General features: G+C 45.0%; 1 protein-coding gene across 1 annotated transcript in view; it reads right to left on the bottom strand.

Moving 5' to 3' along the window:
* The window catches only part of hps4 (HPS4 biogenesis of lysosomal organelles complex 3 subunit 2), a 54,952-nt gene that overhangs the window by 30,959 nt on the left and 1,536 nt on the right, over positions 1-22,457 (bottom strand). The window contains exon 2 of the mRNA XM_078554667.1: positions 7,819-7,909. Within this exon, the coding sequence (XP_078410793.1) occupies positions 7,819-7,909 (91 nt within the window). The remainder of the gene's footprint in view (positions 1-7,818; positions 7,910-22,457) is intronic.

Here is a 22,457-nt window from a genome sequence, read left to right on the forward strand (position 1 = left end):
CAGTCAAAAAAGAGAGCAAAATGCAGCCAAGTGGAAAGAAAGCTTTTAAAGTAACTTTCCTTTTATTTGAGAATGAAAAGTCGTATTACCCGACTGCCTTTTTAAAATTTAGCTTCAAAACAAGGTAACCCTGGTGGCTAAGTCGGCAAAGGCAACGTGAATCTGAACCACACACAGACCAGGGGGCCAATTCCCAGTTTGGATTGTCTTGGTTGGTTTCAGCTGGAGTGGCTGGCAATGGCGAGCTAGAAGCTAGGCCCCAATAACACAAAGCAGCGGTATGTGGAAATCAACCATCATTCTGAATCCTGTTCTACAGTGAATCAGGCGTAAAAAGCACCCATGTGCAGATGCTGGGCAACAACAGACTCAGCTGTTATAGCCTGCTCTCAGCTGACAGGTTTGGCAACACTCAATCTAAATTCACCCAAGAAAAACGGTCACTTGCACAAAACACAGAAGAGTCATGAAACAACACTCCATAATGTAATAGCACCTTGTGGAGAATAGGGCAGCAAATTACAGGCAAAAGCAGACAAAAAAAATGTTTTAAAATGAAAGAGAACTTTCAGTTCTCTGGAGCTTATCCAATGAACAGCTGAAAGCGACACCTTATGCTGGTCTAGTTAATCTCAGCACAGCAGTTGAGGCACTATCGCTGGCTGTATGAATTAAGGACAGAGAAAATAAATAAATAAATCATCGCATGTCACTGCCCATGTAAAAACTGGATGAGGATGATATTGGTTTCGGCTGCAAAGCCTCGTCCCTCACATACTTGCTGCCCCACCAACAATCACTGTCAAGGCCACAGGCACACAACAACTTGGATGTGCCCTTGTATGTGGAACCGTAATTCAGCATGATCCAGCACATTCAGGGAAACTGGGAAGAGTCTTAAAATAGAAATCTTTACAAGCAAACCCTAACTGCTATTCAAGAATCCTCTCTGGAAAGAGCGACATTCATGGACAGTCACATTGGTCATGCAGTGTAAAATGAGAAAGCGTTTGGGGCACTTGGTTAAAACTGTTACGACCGGAATGGGAGTGCACGAATTATCAAGCCCCACCCCTCCCATTCCTGTTGTAACATAAATTGGGGGCTCTTTTGGAATTTGAAATGCGGACAGCGGGTGATTGCATGAGGAATAATAATTGGTCAGGGATAAAAGGACGGAGACCAAGTTTCTTATACATTGGTAAACTAAAATGGTGTTGGAAGTTGCTAAGGCTCTTTCACAGGTGGGAAATGTAACCATGACTGGCTTACAGAAATTAACCAAGAGTAAGCTAAGAGAATTGGCAGATAAGCTGGAGTTAGAATTACCTGAAGAGACGAGGAAAGCAGACATAGTTGAGATAAGCGTGCAGCATTTTGAAACTGGAGGGGATACCAGAGAGACAACGTTCTCCAGGAGGTGAATCAATCGAGTTAGCTAAGATCCAGTTGCGAATGAAGCAACTAGAACATGAAAAGGGACTGAAAAAACGTGAATTAGAGGCAAAAGAAAAAAAAAGAAAGAGAATTGGAATTGAAAAGTCTGGAGGCAAGAGAAAAAGAAAATGAAAGAGAAAGAGAAGAAAAGAGAAAGAGAAGAAAAGAGAAAGAGAAGAAAAGAGAAAGAGAAAGGCAGAAAATGAAAGAGAAAGGGAAGAAAAGAGAAAGAGAAGAAAAGAGAAAGAGGAGAAAGAGAAGAAAAGAGAAAGGGAAAGGCAGAAAAGGAAAGAGAAAGAGAAGAAGAGAGAAAGAGAAGAAAAGAGAAAGAGAAGAAAAGAGAAAGAGAAAGGCAGAAAATGAAAGAGAAAGGGAAGAAAAGACAAAGAGAAGAAAAGAGAAAGAGAAGAAAAGAGAAAGAGAAAGGCAGAAAATGAAAGAGAAAGGCAGAAGAGAAAAGAGAAAGGGCATTTAGGAAGCTGGAGCTGGAATTTCAGGCAAAGGAGAAGGATAAAGGAAGAGAGGCAAAGGAGAGAGAGAATGAGAAAGGGAATGCCGGTTTAAAAGGCCGGACCTTAAAAAAGAAGCCTCAGATGCTGAGGAAGGTTCCGGTGATGGAAAAACCTCTAGCCCAAAGCCTAATGGGGAGATGTTTAAATTTGTACAAACTCTTCCAAAGTTTGAGGAAAGGGATGTAGAGGCATTCTACATTTCATCTGAAAAGCAAACGAAGTGGCCAAATGAAATCTAGACATTGCTCTTACAGAGTAGGTTAGTGGGTAGAGTTCATGAGGTTTATGCTTAACTTTCAGAACAGTAATCGGTGGATTATGATGCAGTAAAAAAGGCTATTCTTAGTGCATGTGAGTTAGTCCCTGAGGCATACAGGCAGAAATTTTGAATATGAGGAAACAGCCTGGGCAGACCTATACTGAGTTTGAGAGGGTAAAGAAAAGTGATTTTGACCGTTGGATATGGGCATTAAAGATAGAGGCAACATATGAAGTTCTTAGAGAAATAATTCTCTTGGAAGAATTTAAAAATTCACTTCCTCCAGTAGTTAGAACCCACTTTGAAGACCAGGGGGTTAAAACAGCTGGACAGGCAGCAGAGATGGCTGACGATTACGAGCTGGTCTGTAAATTTAACCCATTTTCCATCAACCCCACAAACCCGTGAAGGATAGAAGATGGGAAGGTGAAAGGAAGGCAAGTAGCCAGGGAAGAGAAGGGACGGCTGGGAATACCCCGGAAACTCCTCCTCGGGCCATAAAGGAAGGTGCTGAGGGTGGAAACGTTGTCCAAGGCCTAAGTGTTTCCATTGTAACAAGGAGGACATGTTCGTGCCGATTGCTGGAAGTTGCATGGGAAATCCATGGGACTTACTGGGGTGGGTAAGGGTGATTCAGGAAAAGGAACCCTGACTGAAAGTGCAATGGATTAAGTTGTTGCATTAACTGCAGCTGTGAAACTGAATGTGAACACTGCTGTGAGTTCAGGAGAGGTGAATGAGATACATGAGAGTTATAAAGAATTCTTGTTGAGGGGAAAAGTAACCCCTTATCCCTCAAATAAGGTAGCTAAACCTATTATCATACTTAGAGATACAGAAGCCACTCAAACACTTTTGCTGGGGGAAAGGTATGACTTTTCCACCAGACAGCATATTAAAAGCCAAGGTTTTAGTCAATGGTATTGGCTGGGAGTATATACCTGTCCCTTTCTACCGGTTGTACTTGGAATGTGACCTATTGTCTGGGACAGTGATGGTAGGGGTTGTTCAGCAGTCACCCATAGATGGAGTTGATTTACTCCTGGGAAATGATTTGGCTGCAGCGAAGATAGTAGCTTCCCCCATAATTAGAGAAAGCCCAACTGAGATTAAAGAGACGGAGCAGTTACAGAAAAAGGTTGCAGGAATTCTTCCTTCGTGTGTGACGACCCGAGCTTTGGCTAAGCAAAGTCCATCATCAAAGGTCAAAGTGATACCACAGACAGTTACTTGGCTGGCTGAAACTTTCTTTAAAGACTTAGATAATCCGAAAGAGGGTCTTCTCTAGTTGAGGGTCAACAAGCTGATCCAGAGTCAAGTAAGATTGCACAATCAGCCCAAACTGAAGCTGAGGCTAAGGCAGTTCCAGAATGTTACAATGGTAGAAATGGAATTCTAATGAGGAAGTGGAGACATCCTCACAGAGATCTGCGGATGAGGAGTGGATGCTTATGCATCAGGTAGTGGTACCGCCCAAATATCGTAAAGAGATATTACGGATAGTACATTAAATTCTTATGGAAGGACATGTAGGGATAGGGAAAACTCAAGCACGGATAAACCGGCAGTTTTACTGGCCAGGTCTTCATAAGGACGTGTTGCAGTTTTGTAAAACGTGCCATATGGTAGGGAAAACCACAGTATGCAATCAAACAAGCACCCTTAATTCCTATACCAGTTTTTGAAGGACCATTCAGTAGGCTGTTAGTGGACTGTTTGGGACTGTTATCAAAAACGAAAGCAGGACACCAGTATATCCTCACTGTTATGGATATGACAACTTGATTTCGAGAGGCCGCCCCTTTAAGGACCTTTACAGCTCAACTAGTGGTAGAGAAGTTAACCCAATATTTTACTCGATAGGGATTACCAGTAGAGATCCAGTCGGATCAAGGTTCCAATTTTATGTCAAAAATTTTTCAGGACATAATGATTAGTTTGGGTATAAAACAGTTAAAGTCCACAGCATATTATCCACAAACACAGGGAGCTTTAGAGGGGTACCATCAAACTCTCAAAATGATGATTAAAGCTTATTGTCATGAATATCCCCATGATTGGGACAAAAGACTGGATTTTCTTTCACTTGCTTTGTGAGATTCACCAAATGAATCTGTTGGTTTTAGTCCTTTTGAATTAGTTTACGGGCGTGAGATACGAGGTCCTCTGAAATTAATCAAAGAAAAGCTTTAAGGAGAGAAGGACAAATCCTCTATGTTAGAATATGTGTCTGTGTTCCAGGAACAGCTCACGAGAGCCTGCAAAGTAGCTCAAGAACATCTTAACGTTTCTCCAAAAACAAATGACCGAATGGACAGATTAAGCAAAACGGTGACCCGAACATTACAACCCCGGCATGATGTGTTAGTATTATTGCCATTACTGGGGAACCCCTGAAAGTAGGTTCAGTGGTCCATAGAAAGTAATTAAGAGGGTTAGCAAAGTAAATTATTTGACAAATTCACCAGATCATAGGAAAAAGAATTCGGCTGTGTCATATCAATATGTTGAAACAATACCAACGTAGGAAGGAAGCTAGGAAAGAGCAGGAGTGTCAGGTTGTAAGCATAGTGGGGGGCAAAAGAGACAATGAGAGCGAGGTAGAAGGAGTCTTAGACAGTTCACAAATCGAACCTCCTACTACTCGCTTAGCTAACAGTGAAATATTAGGACAGTTAGATACCATAATTTCATAGTTAGAGGTACGACAACGAGAGGATCTAGTGAAGTTACTTACAGAATTTAAAGGGATATGTAGGGATAAACCAGGTGCTACTACTTTAGCCATACATGATGTGGATGTAGGGGAATTTTCACCTATAAAGCAACATCTTTATTGGTTAAGTCCAGAGAAACAAGCAGAAGTGACAGCAGAAATTCAGTATATGTTAGAAAATCTCCTAATTGAGAGTAGACAAAGCAGTTGGTGTTCTCCAGTATTGTTAGTGCCTAAGCCTGACGGGTCAGCCAGATTCTGAATAGACTATAGAAACGTTAATGTGGTAACAAAACTGGATTCCCACCCAATCCCTCGTCTAGAAGATTGGATTGCCAGGGTTGGCAGTGCCACGTTCCTTACTAAGATAGATTTGTTGAAAGGATACTGGCAAGTAGCTTTAACATCATGAGCTAAGGAGATATCAGCTTTTGTCTAAACTTTTTCGGCCTCCAGGAATTGATTCTTGCTCTGGTAAAGGAGAAGAAGCTGGTTAATTGGTGAGTATCTGGTAAATGATTAAGGTTTATTCTATTCCTACTGCTCAAAATAGTAATTTTTTGAGCTCAAATATTTTGAGCGAGAGGTGAGTTGGAGAGGATAAAAGGCATGGATCGAGAGGCCAACCTGTAGTGAGACCAGTGGCGGAGTGACATCATAAACCACAACGTGACACGTATGCAGGGAAAGCAGCTGATTGGTGAGTAGGATTGGTGAGTATTTCTAGTCTTTAAAGTAAAAGTAGTCTTTAGTTTGTGTTTAGGTCTTTAGTTTTTTTTTCTCTTTTTCTTAAAAATAACTTGTTAAGTATAAGATCGATACTGGTGTAAGAAAAAATTAATTACAATAAACTGTAAAGAGTGGGGGATTCTTCAAGTGTAAAGAGCAATACTAGAGCAATTAAATAATTAAATAAAATATGATAGTGATGGGTGATGTGTTGCTGCTGCAGCATGTGGGAGCTGCTGGACACCAAGGTGATCCAGAGCGAACACATCTGTAGTAAGTTCGAGGAACTTCGAATCTGAGTTGAGGAGCTGGAGTCCAAGCTGCAGACAGGGAGAGGGAAAGTTACCTGGACACTTTGCTCCAGAAGGCGGTCACAACCCTCAGATCAGGTAAATCAAATTTGGTCTGTGATCAGGGACAGGAGGGTGCGACAGCGGGTGAGGCAGGCGGGGGGGTGGAGGTAGCATTCAAGGAGACTTGGCCCCTGCAACTGTCCAACAGTTACAAGGTTCTTGTAAGCTGTGTGGACAAGAGCGGGGACTACAGGGAGGATGAACGAACTGACCACGGCACTGTGGTACAGGGAGCCATTCAAGTGGGGGAGGAAATAGGAATGTTGTAGTGGTAGGGGACAATATAATTAGGGGAATAAATACTGTTCTCTGTAGCCGTGAGTGTGAGCCCCAAAGCCTGTGTTGCCTGTCCAGTGCCAGGGCTAAGGACATCCCCTCAGGGCCAGAGAGGAACTTGGAGTGGGAGGGGAGGAATCCAGTTGTCGTCGCCCACGCTGGTACCAACGACATTGATAGGACTGGAAAGGAGGTTCTGCTGAATGAATTTGAACAGTTAGGAGCTAAATTAAAAAGCAGAACCTCCAAAGTAATAATCCAAGGGATTACTACTTGAGCCACGGGCAAACTGGCATAGGATAAATAAAGTCAAGGAGTTAAATGCGTGGCTCAAAGATTGATGTGTGAGGAATGGGTTTCAGTTCATGGAGCACTGGCACCAGTACTGGGGTAGAAAGGAGCTATTCCAGTGGTATGGGCTTCATTTGAACTGTGCTGGGACCTGTGTCCTGGTGAATCGAATGACTACGGCTGCAGAGAGGGCTTTAAACTAAATAGAGTGGGTGGGTGGGTGGGAGGGGGGGTGGGGAGAGTTCTGGAGAGGGGATACTTAGGCTTACAAAGCAAAAGGCTATGGCAGTATTGCAGGGCAGCTATTTGGGTAATGATACCCAGAGTGTGACAGGAAGGGACAGAGTGTACAAACATAAAAAAAGCATCAGAGTCAAAGGGGGAAAATGGTAAAAAGGCAAAATCAAAGTCTTTTTACTTAAATGCATGTAGTATTTGGAACAAAATAAATGAATTATTGCACAAATAGAGTTTAATAGGTATGATCCTATAGCCATTATGGAGACATGGTTACAAGGAGATCAAAGTTGGGAACTAAATATTATGGCTCCCTCTCGCTACCTTGCCTAAAATTGTGTGTGGCTATCAACCTGTAGCCAGAGAACACTCATCTGATTGTATCCAGTCTGCATTTGGACCTGCAAAGTTGAGGCCAGTGGTGAGAACATCCAGGCATTCACCGGGAGCACACGAGATAACTCTGGGTTATCGAGACTCTGCGGATTTTATCCTTTACTTTATAATGCCCATCCTCCAAAGCCCATCTCTGTAGAGACACTCTATCTGTTTGTCTGTCTGGGTCTGTGTGTGTGCTGGGGGAATTCTTTAGGAAGAGATAGACAGCCATACTCCCCGATTACAATTGTGTGTTTACCAGTACTTGCAAATTGTTTTGTTTTAAAATAAAGTAATCATTCTGAGTTTTTGAAAGAAGCCTGGTCAGAGTCTCTTTTCTTCTGGGTACTCGAGGTATAGGTACACAATTGGCCATTTTGGTGAGAAAATTAAACATTTAAATTAATGGTGCGGCCTGCGGAGTAGTGGGGCTTGATAATTTGCACACTCCTCCCATCCCGGTCATAATGAAACAGACACAAAAACATGAAGGCGTTAAAACAATCAGCACCTCACTTAGAAGTTAAGTTAATGCAACTAACTTTACACAAGAATGATGGTTCTTCTCCCCATCCCCCCCAACCCAAGAAACAACAGAAAAAAAAACTACCTCTTTAATTCTGGTCTCACCTGCGAAGGGAAAAAATAATAGATTCCAGCTCTTGTTGGATCACCCTCTTCTTTAACTTTTGAAGTATCATAAAGAAAGAAATAATTGCACCTGGAGCAAAGGAAGAATAAAGGCGAAAGATTAGATACACAAATACGTACATACTGATATCAGTTAAATAGTACCTCTATGTTCATTGGTCGGCGGAGGGATGCAGGTGGTGTGTGTTGAAGAACAGTGGTGTACTGGTAACATCACTGGACCAGTAAGCCAGAGGACTAGACTAGTGCTCTGGGACATGGGTTCAAATCCCACCATGGTAGCTGGTGGAATTTAAACTGAATCAATTAATAAATCTAGAATGGAAAGCTAGTTATCATAAAAACCTAACCACTAACATGTGCCCATTAAGGAAGGCCTGGCCCACATATGACTCTTAACTACTAGAGGTATCAGGTAAACTACAGTGGTTCAAGGTGTGACTCATCTCACCTTCCCAAGGGCAATTGGGGATGGGCAACAAATGCTGGCCTTGCCAGTGATGCCCACATACTGTGAAAGAAAATCAAAATATTACAACAGAATGGCATTCAATTCAGAAAGCCCTCCTCACAGATTTGGAAAGCACACATGGGATTTTGGTTTCTTCCCTTGATTCAGATGTTGTGTTAATTTGGTACTTGAGGGAATGAAAAACTTCCAATTTCAAGCATACGGTGTCAACACCAAGCACTCCCAGGTGAGATATATAATAGCTAGTAGATACAGAGAGCTGCATCTACTCTGTCTGAAAATGTGCCTCAGCTTCCAAGTCAGAGAAACATCCATCACCCATCTTTCAACCTGTCAGAATGAGATTGCCAGTTTATTGCATGTTTGAAGAAATGCCTATGTGCAAAGTGGCCACAGGCTGGCCCTAGTCATATGACCTCTGATATCATCCTTGGTGTATAAAGACGTGAGAGCAGAAGCCATTTCATCCACCACTTGGAAGACTGCAATAAATTGCGGTGCTGTCATAGTGTGGGTTTAAGCCCACTGAGAACTGGATTGAGACTGACCAATGCACTTCACGTCGGACGCTTACAACCAATAACAAAGGAGCCTCGCTTACTCTCAGGGCGGAATTTTCTGAGCCCGCTGGCAGCAGGCACGATAGGAGGCACGCGCGGAAAATATGGCACGACCTGCTTCACGACAGCGTGAAGGCACGTCACAATCATCCACTCAGCCCATCAATGGCAAGCCACGTTTCCCACCATTGGTCAGCGGGGAGCTAATTGTAATACATTAGCATATAATTAAAAGGCCATCCCGCCAGGCTCTTGGAACCCCGCCGTATCGTCCGTCCACACCAGCGGGAAAGCACGCCGACGTGGTTCACAACAGCACACAGCCAACATGCACTTGGCGGCCTTCACTTTGGGGGAACTGAGGTGAGTGGGCAGCAGCGTCCTCCACAGCTCCATTGTTCACAGGCCTCAGGGAAGCTGGGGAGCGGGGGCAACTGATGCCTGGCCCCAGAGGCAACTGCTGAAGGTGGGGGTGCGGTGGGGTGCTGTCCGTGGGGCAAGTGCTGACCAACCTCGAAGGTGACTGCTTGGGGGGGTGGGGATGGGGTGTTTGTGCTGCCCTGGAGCTGCATCCTGTGCACAAGCAATCGAGATGGGAGGCAGGGTAGGTGAAGGGAGTGGCCATGCAGTAGGGACGCCTGTATAAACTGACCATGCCTCTGCAACTGAGACAGATCAGGCGCAGCCACAGTGATGTGACTGGGGTCAGGCTCCTAGCCTGCCCACCCCAGCAAGCAACACGGAGGCACTAAAGGGCCACCAAGCGCTCCATACCTTACCTCCCTCCCCCTGGCACAGACTTCGAGTCCCCCGCCATTTTATTGGACCGCGGAGCAGCTGGAGTGCACACGTTGTACAATCTCCTCGCCAATGCTGGCTATGTAACAGTCACTGCTGGAGATGCTCACAGCCCTTTGCAATCTCAGCATCCTGGTTTGGACCAGTGTCCCCCATGTCGCAGGTTAACGGGGCAGCCGTGCAGCGCACTCATCTCTGGCCATCCGAGGGGTGACCAGCACTCTCCGGGAAGCATTGAGGGGCAGTCACACAGGGTCAGGAAAGGTGCTAAGTACAATCACGATAACCACGTCTCCCTCTCTGTTTCGTGCTGCAGGAGGACCATGTCAGGATCATGGATCCTGGTGACCTAGCTATATACCTGGTGGCCTACAGAGACTGTAGAAGACGGAGGAGAGAGTGACTGAGGCTCCTGGCTGTGCAAAGGCAGGAGCAGCAGCCTCATGAAGAAGGGGCAGCAGGGGCTCCTGCACACGCTGCCCAGGAGCAACAGTGAGCTGTGACTGGTCGGCGCCTAGCGACACCCAGGGTCTATAGACACCACCTGCCATTCCTGCAGATGACTGAGAACCAGTGTCGCCGACGACTGTGCACGTCTAGGGATCTGGTGGCTCACATCTGCCACTTACTGCAGGACTTGGCGCCAAGGGGACATGGAGAGCCAGTGGCTGTGAAAGTGACTGCGGCGCTCAATTTCTATGCCAGTGGCTCCTTTCAGGGCTCCACCGGTAACCTCTATGGGATTTCACAATCCGCTACCCACAAAAGCATCTGTGACCTTATGGATGCCATCTTCTCCATGGCACACAACCTTGTGCATTTCACCTGGGAGCTGGACAGCCAGGATGCAAGGGCCATTGGATTCTCCTAGATCTCGGGATTCCCACAGATGCAGGGTGTGTTTGGCTGCACTCATGTGGCGCTCAGGTCTCCATCACTACACTCAGTGACTTTATCAACCACAAGGGCTTCCACTCACTGAACATGCAGCTGGTATCCGACCACCAGAAATGCATCCTGCAGGTGTGCTCATGGTATCCCGGGAGTGTGCATGATGCCTACATCCTGAGTTGTTTGCAAATCCCTGCAGTCTTTCAGGTCCACAGAGGCTGCAGGGTTGGCTCCTTGGGGACAAGACCTGATGACATCCATTCGGCAGCCTCAGACTGCAGCAGAGCGACACTATAATGAGGCTCATGCAGCAGCTCGCAACTTGGTGGAGCAGACCATCGGGATGCTGGAGATGTGGTTCCGGTGCCTGGACCAGTCTGATAGAGCCCTGTAATACAGTCCACAGAGGGTGTCACGCATCGTCATCATCTGCTGTGCCCTTTACAACTTGGTGCTGCAACTGGGATAGGAGCTGTCTGAGCAGGAGATGGAGGAGCTGCACATCTCCTCTGATGAGGAGGATGCCAATGGGGATGAGGGTGAGAGGGTCCTCGGTGGAGAAGACGATTGGGATGAGGCAGGTGCACTCGGGAGGCCCTCATAGCTGCCAGATTTGTGGAGGATGATGACGACATGCAGTGAGGTGTCCCCATAGACCCTCACATCACAATTGTGAACGTTTGACTCCAGTCTGGCTTATCGCAGTCTCAGTACCCTCTGTGAGAATGCTCCTGTCATGGAGGCCCGAATATTCACTTGATTGCAGGAGGATGATGACAACCTGCAGGGAGGACACTCCATAGATCTTCACATAGCCTCTGAGAATGTCTGACTCCTGTCTGGCTGAGGGCAGCTCGCTTGCGCTCCATGATCAGGGTCATCTCAGAGATGCAGCCATGAAAGTTTAGACGCATCTGATGCTGTGTCCACCTTCAGCACCTCAGCCGTTCAGGAGCTGGTGCACAGCATCACTGGTCACAGATGCTGGTGTGATGGGGGCCAGCCCCACCTTAAAGGAGCTGAGAGCACACAGAGAGTATGAGAGAACTCTGGGCGCCTGCCCACTACATTCTAGCAGCAATGAGCAGCATCGCCGAGGTGCAGGCATCAGTAATGTTTTCAGGGTGTAAGAGGCTGGATCATCACTGTGGTCTGAAGGCTGCACAGTGCACAAGGAAGAAACACCTGCCTTTATCTTGTGCAGAAAGGTTTCACATCTGAGTGACAAGGACATTGCTCAACAGAACAAGGAGCCACAGGCAAGGTAACATTCTTAGGAATTAATTGACAATAGTGAACAGTATGTACGAGTGATCAACATCCATGGTCAGGCTGTGCAACTACTTTAATCTAACTTTCCTAACTCTGCCGCTACGTCTTGGTGCTCCCTGGACATCCACAACGGAGGTAGAGGCAGCCTGATGACTGTGATGCCATGTCTGCAATGACTTTGGTGGGCGTCCTCTGGAGGGCCGAGAATTGAAGGGCCCCGGCCTGCTTTCGGGGTCCTGCTGTGTGGCAGTGGCATCTTCCTCGGCCTGTGAAGCTGGATCTGCGGGGGTCACAGGAAGAAGGGATTCGGATGGGCCGGTCACTCCCAGAGTCAGCTGAGTGGATGGCCCGGGGTGTGCACCTGCTGACCCTCCTCCTTATGGGTACTCAAGGGCCCCTGGCTGACTCCATAAAGGGAAGGGTAGCTGGAGTGAGATCGAGCTGCCCAGCACCCCTCTCACGTACATGCTGTTGGAGGCCAACTATGGCATCAGCAATGGAGTTAAGCCCACGCAGCAGTGCAGGAGTGACGTCCAGGACCAAGGTCTCCATGGCGACCAACATCCTGCCAGTGCTGATCTCGGTGCATTGCAATGCCAGCGCTATCACCTCAGCCTGAAGACAGACAGACTCATGTGCCTTGCAATCCAAGGAGTGCAACGGACATTCCTTCCTATTGTTCCCTAGCTTTCCTTTGCAGCTCCAGCAACTGTGACATGACTGAATCCAGAGGCTCGTCATCTGCCTTGGACTCAGCAACGTTCTGGCCTCCAGCAATCCTCCGAGTGCTGGGGACGTGGGAAGATCCTGTCTCCGCCTTCTGTGGGTCAGAAAGTGCGATGTGCTCACCAGATTGTGATCCCGAGGCTACTCTAAAGCTTGGTCCCACCAAGTTGTGTGTCTCTGCGCTGGTGGAGGGTGTGGGTGAGCGCTGTGACGGGACTTCAGGGAGGGTGCCTTCAGATTCCTCTTCAGAGTTTGATTGGAGGCCCTGGGTCATGGACTCTGTCGGCTGTTTCCCAGATGTGCCTGCGAAAGCAAGGGGAGATAATTAGTGCATGGCAGTGCCCTGTGGAAGAGGACACATCACTCACAGCATGGTTGTCTGATGGATGTTGCACTGCTGGATCCTCACTTGGTAGAGCAGCGCCGACCTCACCGTCAGCACAGGACCGGTCCAGATCCTCGCCGGCCAGCTGGATGGCTCTGTTTTCAAATTCTGTCAGGACTTTGATCTCTGGCATCCCTCCACCTGTCTGTGACCTTTCCCTCCTGTTGTGAGCCAGTTTGTCCTGCACGGATAGAGATGGGGAGAGTGTATCAGGATGCCTGCCGTCCAGATGATAAGTATGCCTGGCCTGTGTGGGTGGTGAGTGGTCCCATGGACGATGGGATGAGGACAATGACGATGTGTATGAGAGAGTGAATGGTGATGTCCCTTGAACTGGCAGTGAGTGAGGGCCCTGTGGGTGTGCGATGGGTTTGTGAGTGTGTGAGATGGGAGTGATGAAAAGAGTGACTTACCCCAGCGGAACGGAGGAGATCATTCATCCTCTTGCGGCACTGGGTGGCTGTCCACCTCTGCAGGGCATTCGCACTGACCATCGCTGCCACCGCCTCCCAAGCCGGGTTGGTGACATTGTTACCCATCCTGCGGCCAGAGCAGGGGTACAGCAAATCCCGTCAGGGCTCCACGGCATCTAGCAGTCACTCGAGGGACCCGTCATTGAAGCAGGGGGGCTGCAGTCTTTTTGCCTTTGCTGGCCACGTCTCCCGGGCAGCGGTGGTGAGCTGGTGGCGATGAGCGTTTTGCTGGCGGCTGCCTTTTAAAGATGGCGGCCGGCGTGACGCAACAGTGGGGTGATGGTGAGCGGGCGAACGAGAGCCCGCCCGCCATGGAAACAGTGTGTTTCCCGGGAATACATAAATAATGAGCCGGCCTCGGGAAGATCCGGCGTGAAAACCCGCCATTTTCGTCAGTGGGTAGGACTCCATTTTACCCGCCCACTACCGCACTTAGTGCAATCCTGGGAAACTTCTGCCCCCAGTCTGAGCTGAATCTGAACCCAGGTCATGCCTTTAAGACCTGCTTTGATAAAACTTCCTCCACTGTAGATTTGTTCCTATACTTGATTTCAGGCTTTGATGTTGGCTGCACAAGTTCCTTATTTTTTTAATAGAGATAGTGTCTCAAATCAAGCTATCTGAAAACCAGAGTTGTCCGAAAACCAGATGTTTCTATAAGCTTCCATACATCAACTTTAACTGTTACTAAGTGAGTTAAATAACTTAGCAGGTCAATTCAGCTAGGTGCTGCATTGGCACGGTGGCACACCAGGCTAGTTATTGGCCTTGCCCATCGGTCATTCCCCGTGCTCTGAACGACCCCTTGATTTCTAAGGTCTCACTTACCTTATTTTTTTTTCAAATATTATTTCTTTGCTGTTATGTATTTTTTTTCAAAGTTTAATAGAAAAAAATTTATTCACTTGATTTCACGTGTCTCTTATTAATGAAGGTTGCGATTATTTTTCTCCGAAATTCAGCAAGATCCAAAATCTGGCATGGGCTTGGTCTCGAGGCTGCCAGTTTTGAAACAAAGTACCTGTACAGGCATTATTAGGGAGGAAAAATGGGAAATGTAGAGCAAACTGTAATTCTGTTCTCTACTACTGAGAGAGAAATGCTATAATGAGTAACAGAATTGACAGGGTATTTTGTATGACAGTTCTATTTTGGTTTAAAAAAATTTTGACCCTCCTCTCCTGAAAACAGTTACTCGTTGCTGGGTATGAGCCCATGGAATTGTATTCCATTTCCTTTCATTTCGTTTGCCTTTTCCTTCTTTTGTGCTTCCTCTTTCCGTATTTATTCCATTAATTCTTCACTCTTTCTGGAGATTTTATTTAATCTGGCAATCAGAAAATATTTGTTTGGGTTAAATTAAACTGGCACTTGTACACGTTATGATCCCCAGCTGAGGTTACCCCTGGACAAGCCTGATCAGAGAGTGGAACCCAGCTTGATAGATCCTAACTTTTAATTGTTTGTGTAGATAATTGCGGAGCAGCTACTGAACAGAGGCACAGGAGTCAGCTGATGAACTTTCAACAAAAGAATAAAACATTTACTCAACAAGAAAAGATGAATTATATTACAATACCTCTTCACCCACAACTATACGTTTACAGATGTATACAGATTTGTAAGGCTGACACAAGTTACAAAAGCTATCTTTTACTTTAATGGACACAATAAGTACCCAGCCCATGTACACCTATGGCACCCTGTGGTCAGACACACCACACGCTAAAACCAAGTAACGGATGCTGTGGATCTCTCCCCAGACGCTTGTCACACGGTGAGCCGACCAATCTCACTGAATTCCATCCTTCACACGAGGGTTTACAATCTCCACTCTCCAAGACCTCACCTTGGAATCTTCTCCCAAAGCGACACTTTCTCTCAGACACCTTCCATAAGGGTTCACCTCCAGGGTTTCGAACTCTCCTTCAGATGTTCCTCTTCCCTGGTTACCACATTCATTCAAGCTGTCTTCCATGCAACTCTCTCTCACCAACTCAGCCTTAACAGTAAGCCACTGCTTCACATGCCCATAGCAAAGAATTACAGACCTTTGAACCTTTTTGCTTCCTGCAAGCTGTTCTCACTTTAAATCTGAAGCTTGGAGCCGTTCTCTCTGCCCCTCACTCTTAACCTCACTTAACAGGACTTTTTCCCAAGTTCCTGTCCTTCCTTTGGCTACAAGGTCTCCTTTGGGCTTTCCCCTCTTCCATTCTCCTGGATTTTGGGGGTTTTCCTTCGCTTGGGATCTTTTTGTTCTTTTGGGAAATTTGCAGTTCCATCTCCCAATGTCCATTGTCTCTGGGGTCCTAGCTTCAACTGAACTTAAAACTACTATTTCTTTAGTTCTGTGTGGATGTCTGTGGGAGGAACCTGCCTATCTGGCCCCCCTGTTGCTAGGCAACAGCACTATTCTTTCTACTCGTGTGTTTACTTTTAACCTATAGGGGTCGTAACCTTCTCATTAGAAATGCAAGCAGCCTTTTAAAATGAAACTAAACCTCCATTTGACCTTTCTTAACACAGATACAGAAATACAAATCAAACTTAAACTTTAAAGCTAAAACTCATTCCTAACACCCACAAATACAAACATAACTTACTTAAACTATCTCTATTTCCCAACAAACAAATCATCCACCTTTTGTGCCTCAGTATGAAAGGAAACAAGAACTTGTATTTATATAGTGCCTTTAACACAATAAACAAATAAGAATGCAAAATAACGAAATAAGGCAAGAAAAGTGCTCGACAGTTTAATAGTTGTGCCCTTTCCAAAAAATAAGTTCTTATCATATTGGGGAAAGGGTTTTTAAAAATTCATTAACGGGATGTGGGCATCGCTGGCTAGGCCAGCATTTATTGCCCATTCCTAATTGCCCTTGAGAAGGTGGTGGTGAGCTGCCTTCTTGAACCGCTGCAGTCCCCGTGGTGTTGGTACACCCACAATGCTGTTAGGGAGGGAGTTCCAGGACATTGACTCAGCGACAGTAAAGGAGTGGCAATATATTTCCAAGTCAGGATGGTGAGTGGCTTGGAAGGGAACTTCCAGGTGGTCGTGTTCCCATGTATCTGCTAGCCTTGTCCTTCTAGATGGTAGAAATCGTGAGTTTGGAAGGTGCTGCCTAAGGAGCCTTGCTGAGTTCCTATATTGCATCTTGTAGATGGTACGCGCTGTTAGTCAGTAGTGGAGAAAGTGAATGTTTGCGTGGAAGGGATGATCATAAAACATTTGTTTCACATACCAAACAGGCTGAACATTGAGATCCTACTAGACAAGTTATAGGAAGACATGCATTTATATCACTCCTTTCACTACCTCAACATGCCCCAAAGTGCTTTACAGCCAATCAAGTATTGTTGTAATGTAGGAAACTTGCCAGCCAATTTGTGCACAGCAAGCTCCCACAACCAACCATATGATAATGACCAGATAATTTAGTTTTATGAAGTTCATTGAGGAATAAATATTGGCCAGGGCACCAGGGAGAAATCTCCTGGGGACAATCAGGAGGATTTAAAAAAAAACAGGCAGGTTTTCGACTCCTGACAGACACGATATGCTGGAAAGGGCATGTTTTATAGCAAGGAAAAAAAACAGGCTTCCCAAGGAGAAGTTGCATCTCCAACATTCTGCACACATTTGGCCTACAATTTGCACTAAAATATGCCCTTACCCCTCAGCCCCAAAATGTTCTTCCATTTACCTCTGCAGACTCGTCAATGACTACAGTTCGTTGGGTGTAAGCGCCCTCCTGTACGAATTCAACAAATTGTACTTTAAGTCTATTTTGGGACCATTATAGCTTAAGGCTAGAGATTGATCATAGTGCGTCACCATGCAACATTTCACAACCTACCATAACAAGTATGATATTACTCATCTCATTTATCACAGTAGAGGGATTATTTAATTGCCTCATATCCACTCTTTCATCTCTTGCAAGTAGTACTGATAGGTTTACAAAACAAAAAATCTTTTATGGCTGACATTTTCTTTAATGATTGCACGCAGGTACTTTGTCCTTTTACAAACATTTCTTTTTTAAAAAAAATGAGAGTAGGGGACATTGACTGAAACTACAAATAAAAAGTCTAAGGGTCATATCAGGGAACACTTTTTCCACACAAAAACTGGTCAACATAATGAATAGCCTCCAAATAAGGCAGTGGACTAACACGCCTCTGAAACACCTTGGGAACTTTTACTACATTAAAGGCACTACATAAATGTAGGTTGTTAATTGGAAGTGTAAACAATTGCACTGATTACACTGGTAAACAAATCTACTGGTTTAAGAAATAACTGGATGGCACAATGGGAAGACTGCAAGGTATTTCTGGAAAGATAAGCTAAGAGCAAAATGACCTTTCCTGTGCATTCCAATCTTGTGATCACAATTAATGTGAAGATCTGAGAAAACAATGGGCGTTTGTTTCAACACAGTCTGTATGAGAATATCCCATTTTCTTCCAGGCACTACATAATGTGCAGATACAGCCCTTGCGGTGAACGGCGCGGTGATTTCTCCCTGTATATTCTTATTTTTTTTAAAATAAAGGGCATTTTAACTCTATTCAGAAACATGCAAGACTATAACGAGTAAGTCTCTGAATTTTTTTTTTGTACTGTGGCTCTCCCTAGTGGACGGCAATCCTAAAGCAACTTTATGACTATTTAGGGATAAAGCTGTATTCATCACGAATATTTAATACAGGTTGGGAAACAGCACCACGCCCACCAGCAACCCCCCCACCCCCCCTCAACCCCCCCTGCGCCACCCACACCTGCCAACTCACACCTTCACAAGACCCAAACTGTTCAGTTGGTAACTGCAGTGCCTTGTTCAACCAAGAGTATCCCAGACCTGATCCCTAGTTGGTGCCAAGTTAAATTGCTTTTACATTACAAAACCTTTCTCAATCCTAATTTATCTTTGTGTGAAAGAGGGAGAGAGAGAGAGAGAGAGGAAAAAAATCCTTAGAATTTAAAGGAAAAACCTCTCTTCTTATGGTTGGTGATTTGAGGGCTCCAGTTTAGAACTACTGGCTCATATGTGGAGTTTGCTGAGTAATCCAAGGTCAGACACTGGGAAAAGACTGTTTATTTTTACTGGAGCAGATGAAAGAAAATAGCACAAATGCATTTAAGAGGGAACTAGATAAATACACGAGGGAGAAAGAAATTAAAAGATTTGTTGATGGGATGGGAGAAGGCTCATGTGGCGCATAAACACGAGGATTGACCAGCTAGCCCAAGTGGCCTGTTTCTGTGCGCTGTAAATTTTATGTCATTCCATGTACTTGCCTGGCCCTTACAAGTTTACTTTGGAATTGTTGCTAAATGTTAACGAGCCGCATGTTAAAAACTGGAGACCCTGGTACTGTCATAAGTGCATTATAAAAAGCACCATTAGCTGCTCTCAGCAATGATAGTGGGAGGGTTACTCTAACTGGCCTCAGCATTACTGATTTAATGACCCAACAAAAATTAGTTGGGAGTCCCAGTTCTTGATCATGACTCGGTGGTCCTACTGAGCAAGTTCTTATGTGTATTGTTGCGTGGAGATAGGATCAAGCTCAAATAGCTTTCTACCAATTGCTGTTTACCAAAGACAGCCAATGCAACCTTACTCAACCATAATTTATTATCTTTGAGAGAGAGAGAGAGAGAGAGAGAGAAAAATCCTTAGGATCTAATGGAAAAACCTCTCTTCTTATGGTTGGTGATTTGAATGCTCCAGTTTGGAGTCTGTTATACAGAGTCCTTCAGACTAATGTAGTGAGATTATTGTGCTCCTATATAGCATATGCAAACTAAGACTTAATTCTCTTCAGTAGAACCATCTAAAGTACCCTCCGCACCAATGTTGAAAACATTTAGCCAGGAGGATAGCAGCAGTATTTCAGAATAGTCATGCAAAAACACGAAACTTAGTCTCACGTATATTGTTGAAATTTTGCAATTATGTTGAGAAAAAGAGGGGAGGAGAAATTCCCGGTCAAAGATTGGGACATTCCGGTAAGGAGCCAGGATCAATTAGAAACCTGAATTTTTATATTGTTTTACCTGAAAGAAGGGGAGTTCAGGAACAACACAAAGCACTGTGACAATTACATTTTAAGGGCACGGAGTGAAAAAGGGTGTGAAGAGTGTAACATGTTACATTCACATTGTAAAGCTCCCTCCAGCAGCAATCCTGGCTTTGACATGACTGTTGTATTGTAAACAAGGCAGTGTCAAATGTCCACAGCAGCAGAGAATACCACGTATTCCTTTGCTGTCTTGATTTCCAAATTCTCATTCTTGTTTTCAAATCCCTTCATGGCTTCTCCCCTCCCCACCTTCTCTAACCCTGCAATCAAGAAAACTGCACTCCTCCAATTCTAGTCTCTTGAGCATCTCCAGTTTTAATCACTCCACCATTGGCAGCCATGCCTTCAGCTGCCTGAGGAGCCTTGCTGAGTTCCTGTATTGCATCTTGTAGTTGGTACGCACTGCTGCCACTGTTAGTCAGTGGTGGAGGAAGTGAATGTTTGCGAGGAAGGGGTGATCATAAAACATTTGTTTCACATACCAAACAGGCTGAACATTGAGATCCTACTAGACAAGCTATAGGATGACATGCATTTATATCACTCTTTTCACTACCTCAACATGCCCCAAAGTGCTTTACAGCCAATCAAGTGCTTCTGAAGTGCTAGACATTGTGGTAATGTAGGAAACTTGCCAGCCAATTTGTACACAGCAAGCTCCCACAACCAACCATATGATAATGATCAGATAATTGATTTTTGTGATGTTCATTGAGGGATAAATATTGGCCAGGGCACCAGGGAGAAATCTCCTGGGGACAATCAGGAGGATATTAAAAAAAAAACAGGCAGGTTTTCGACTCCTGACAGACTCGTGGGCCGTGCTGCAAAGGGCATATGTCATAGCAAGAGAAAAAAAACAGGCTTCCCAAGGAGAAGTTGCATCTCCAACATTCTGCACACATTTGGCCTACAATTTGCACTAAAATATGCCCTTACCCCTCAGCCCCAAAATGTTCTTCCATTTACCTCTGCAGACTCGTCAATGACTACAGTTCATTGGGTGTAAGCGCCCTCCTGTACGAATTCAACAAATTATACTTTTAAGTCTTTTTTGGGACCATTATAGCTTAAGGCTAGAGATTGATCATAGTGCGTCACTATGCAACAAATCCCATGGTTTAACAACCTACCATAACAAACATGACATTACTCATCTCATTTATCACAGTAGATGGGATATTTAATCGCCTCATATCCACTCTTTCAACTCTTGCAAGGGGTGCTGATGGGTTCACAAGACCCAGACTGTTCAGATGGTAACTGGAGTGCCTTGTTCAGCCAAGAGTATCCCAGGCCTGATCCCTAGTTTGTGCCAAGCTGCCTAGGCCCGAGGCTCTGGAATCCTCTCTGCCTCTACAGCACTTCTTCAAATTTACCTTTTTGAACTTTACAAGCTTTTGGTCACCTTTCCTAATATCTCCTTATGAGGCCTCAGTGGCAAATTTTGTTTGATAATGCTCCTGCGAAGTGCCTTGGGAGACTTCACATTATCATTAGCACTATATCAATGCAAGTTGCTACTGTAGGCACAGGACTATTGACAGCACTTGATACTGAAAGGATCCATTTTCTTAGGGCCTTGAGTAGGCAAACTGGGGCCTACCTGACAGACTTTGAACTCCCACCCTGCAATGGGCTGAAAATGAAAATCCTGATCACAACTTTAAATCAACTCTGCATGTCCAAGCTCATATTTGTCCAATACCTAACTCAGTCTGTGGTTTGGAACTATGTCAATGTCATCAAGAGTTTCATCCCAGATGACACTCAAAAGGCTGCTGAATACCATCTGGAAGTGTGAATGGCATGGATTGCAAAATATCAAGAGCCGAAACAAACCAATGTACAGAGAGTATACAGAGAGGGGAAAAGAAAGAAAGCGAGATTGCCTTTTCTCTCTTCGTTCCCATTTAAACAAGAATTTTTTTGACATACAGCCCCCAACTTTTACAGTGGGCGCATCAGTATTGACACAATTAGGCCTCTATAAACATTGACCAGTAAGGTCATGATAGGTTGGTTGAAAGTACTTTCCTCAATTACCAAAAACAGGGCTCACCATTTATGGAGTCTCCTCAATGCTCATGAAAGAGTCCCTTGGGTAAATTATTTCCTGTGCTTAGGTGATTCAGTGACAGATTCTCTCTGTCCATCACAGGACTGATCCGAACTTGAATACTTTAGAGCCAGAGAGAGAGAGAGAGAGAGAGAAAATGGGAACTTGGAAATCCATCACCATTCCTTTGTCGTCGTTGTACAAAATTCTGGAACTCCTTTCTAACGGGACTGTGCGAGTATCTTCACCAGACAGACCACAGCGGTTAAAGAAGGCAGCTCGCCACTGCCTTCTCAAGGGCATTTAGGGATGGGCAATAAATGGTGGCCTTGCCAGCAACGTTGGCATTTCATGAATGAATCATTTTTTCAGATAAGGAAAGCAAGCAAGCAGCTGACTGGTTTCGAATTCTGTTCCCATGGTTACTCCTTGATCAACTAACCAATTGGAGCAATTGTAGTGCAGCATCTTCTTTTTCACCCAGTGGGTAGAATATTTAATTGCCTCGTATCTGCTCTTTCGTCTCTTGCAAGGAGTGCTGATAGGTTCACAAAACAGTGGAGATTCTTTCCAGTACAGTACTGTGCAGAGAATTGGTTCCCGGTCCAGCAAACCCTCCCTTTTAAAATTCCCATCTTTCTTTTCAAATTACTCCACTGCCTCACCTCTACATTGTCATGAACAGCGGATCATATCCCTGAATCACTTACAGACTTATTGAACTTTTAAGCAAGACTTTTAAAAAACTTTTAAAAAGGACATACAGGCAAAAGCTGACTGAGACTGTAAAGTAACCACTTGCTGCAAAATTCCGATGTGGATTACTTGACTAACTAGTCCAGAGAAAATGGAATGTCGCACCTAAATAGTTGTGACACGGCCTACT

This window comes from Cetorhinus maximus, chromosome 12 (assembly GCF_964194155.1).
Source record: "Cetorhinus maximus chromosome 12, sCetMax3.hap1.1, whole genome shotgun sequence".
Classification (NCBI taxonomy): domain Eukaryota; kingdom Metazoa; phylum Chordata; class Chondrichthyes; order Lamniformes; family Cetorhinidae; genus Cetorhinus; species Cetorhinus maximus.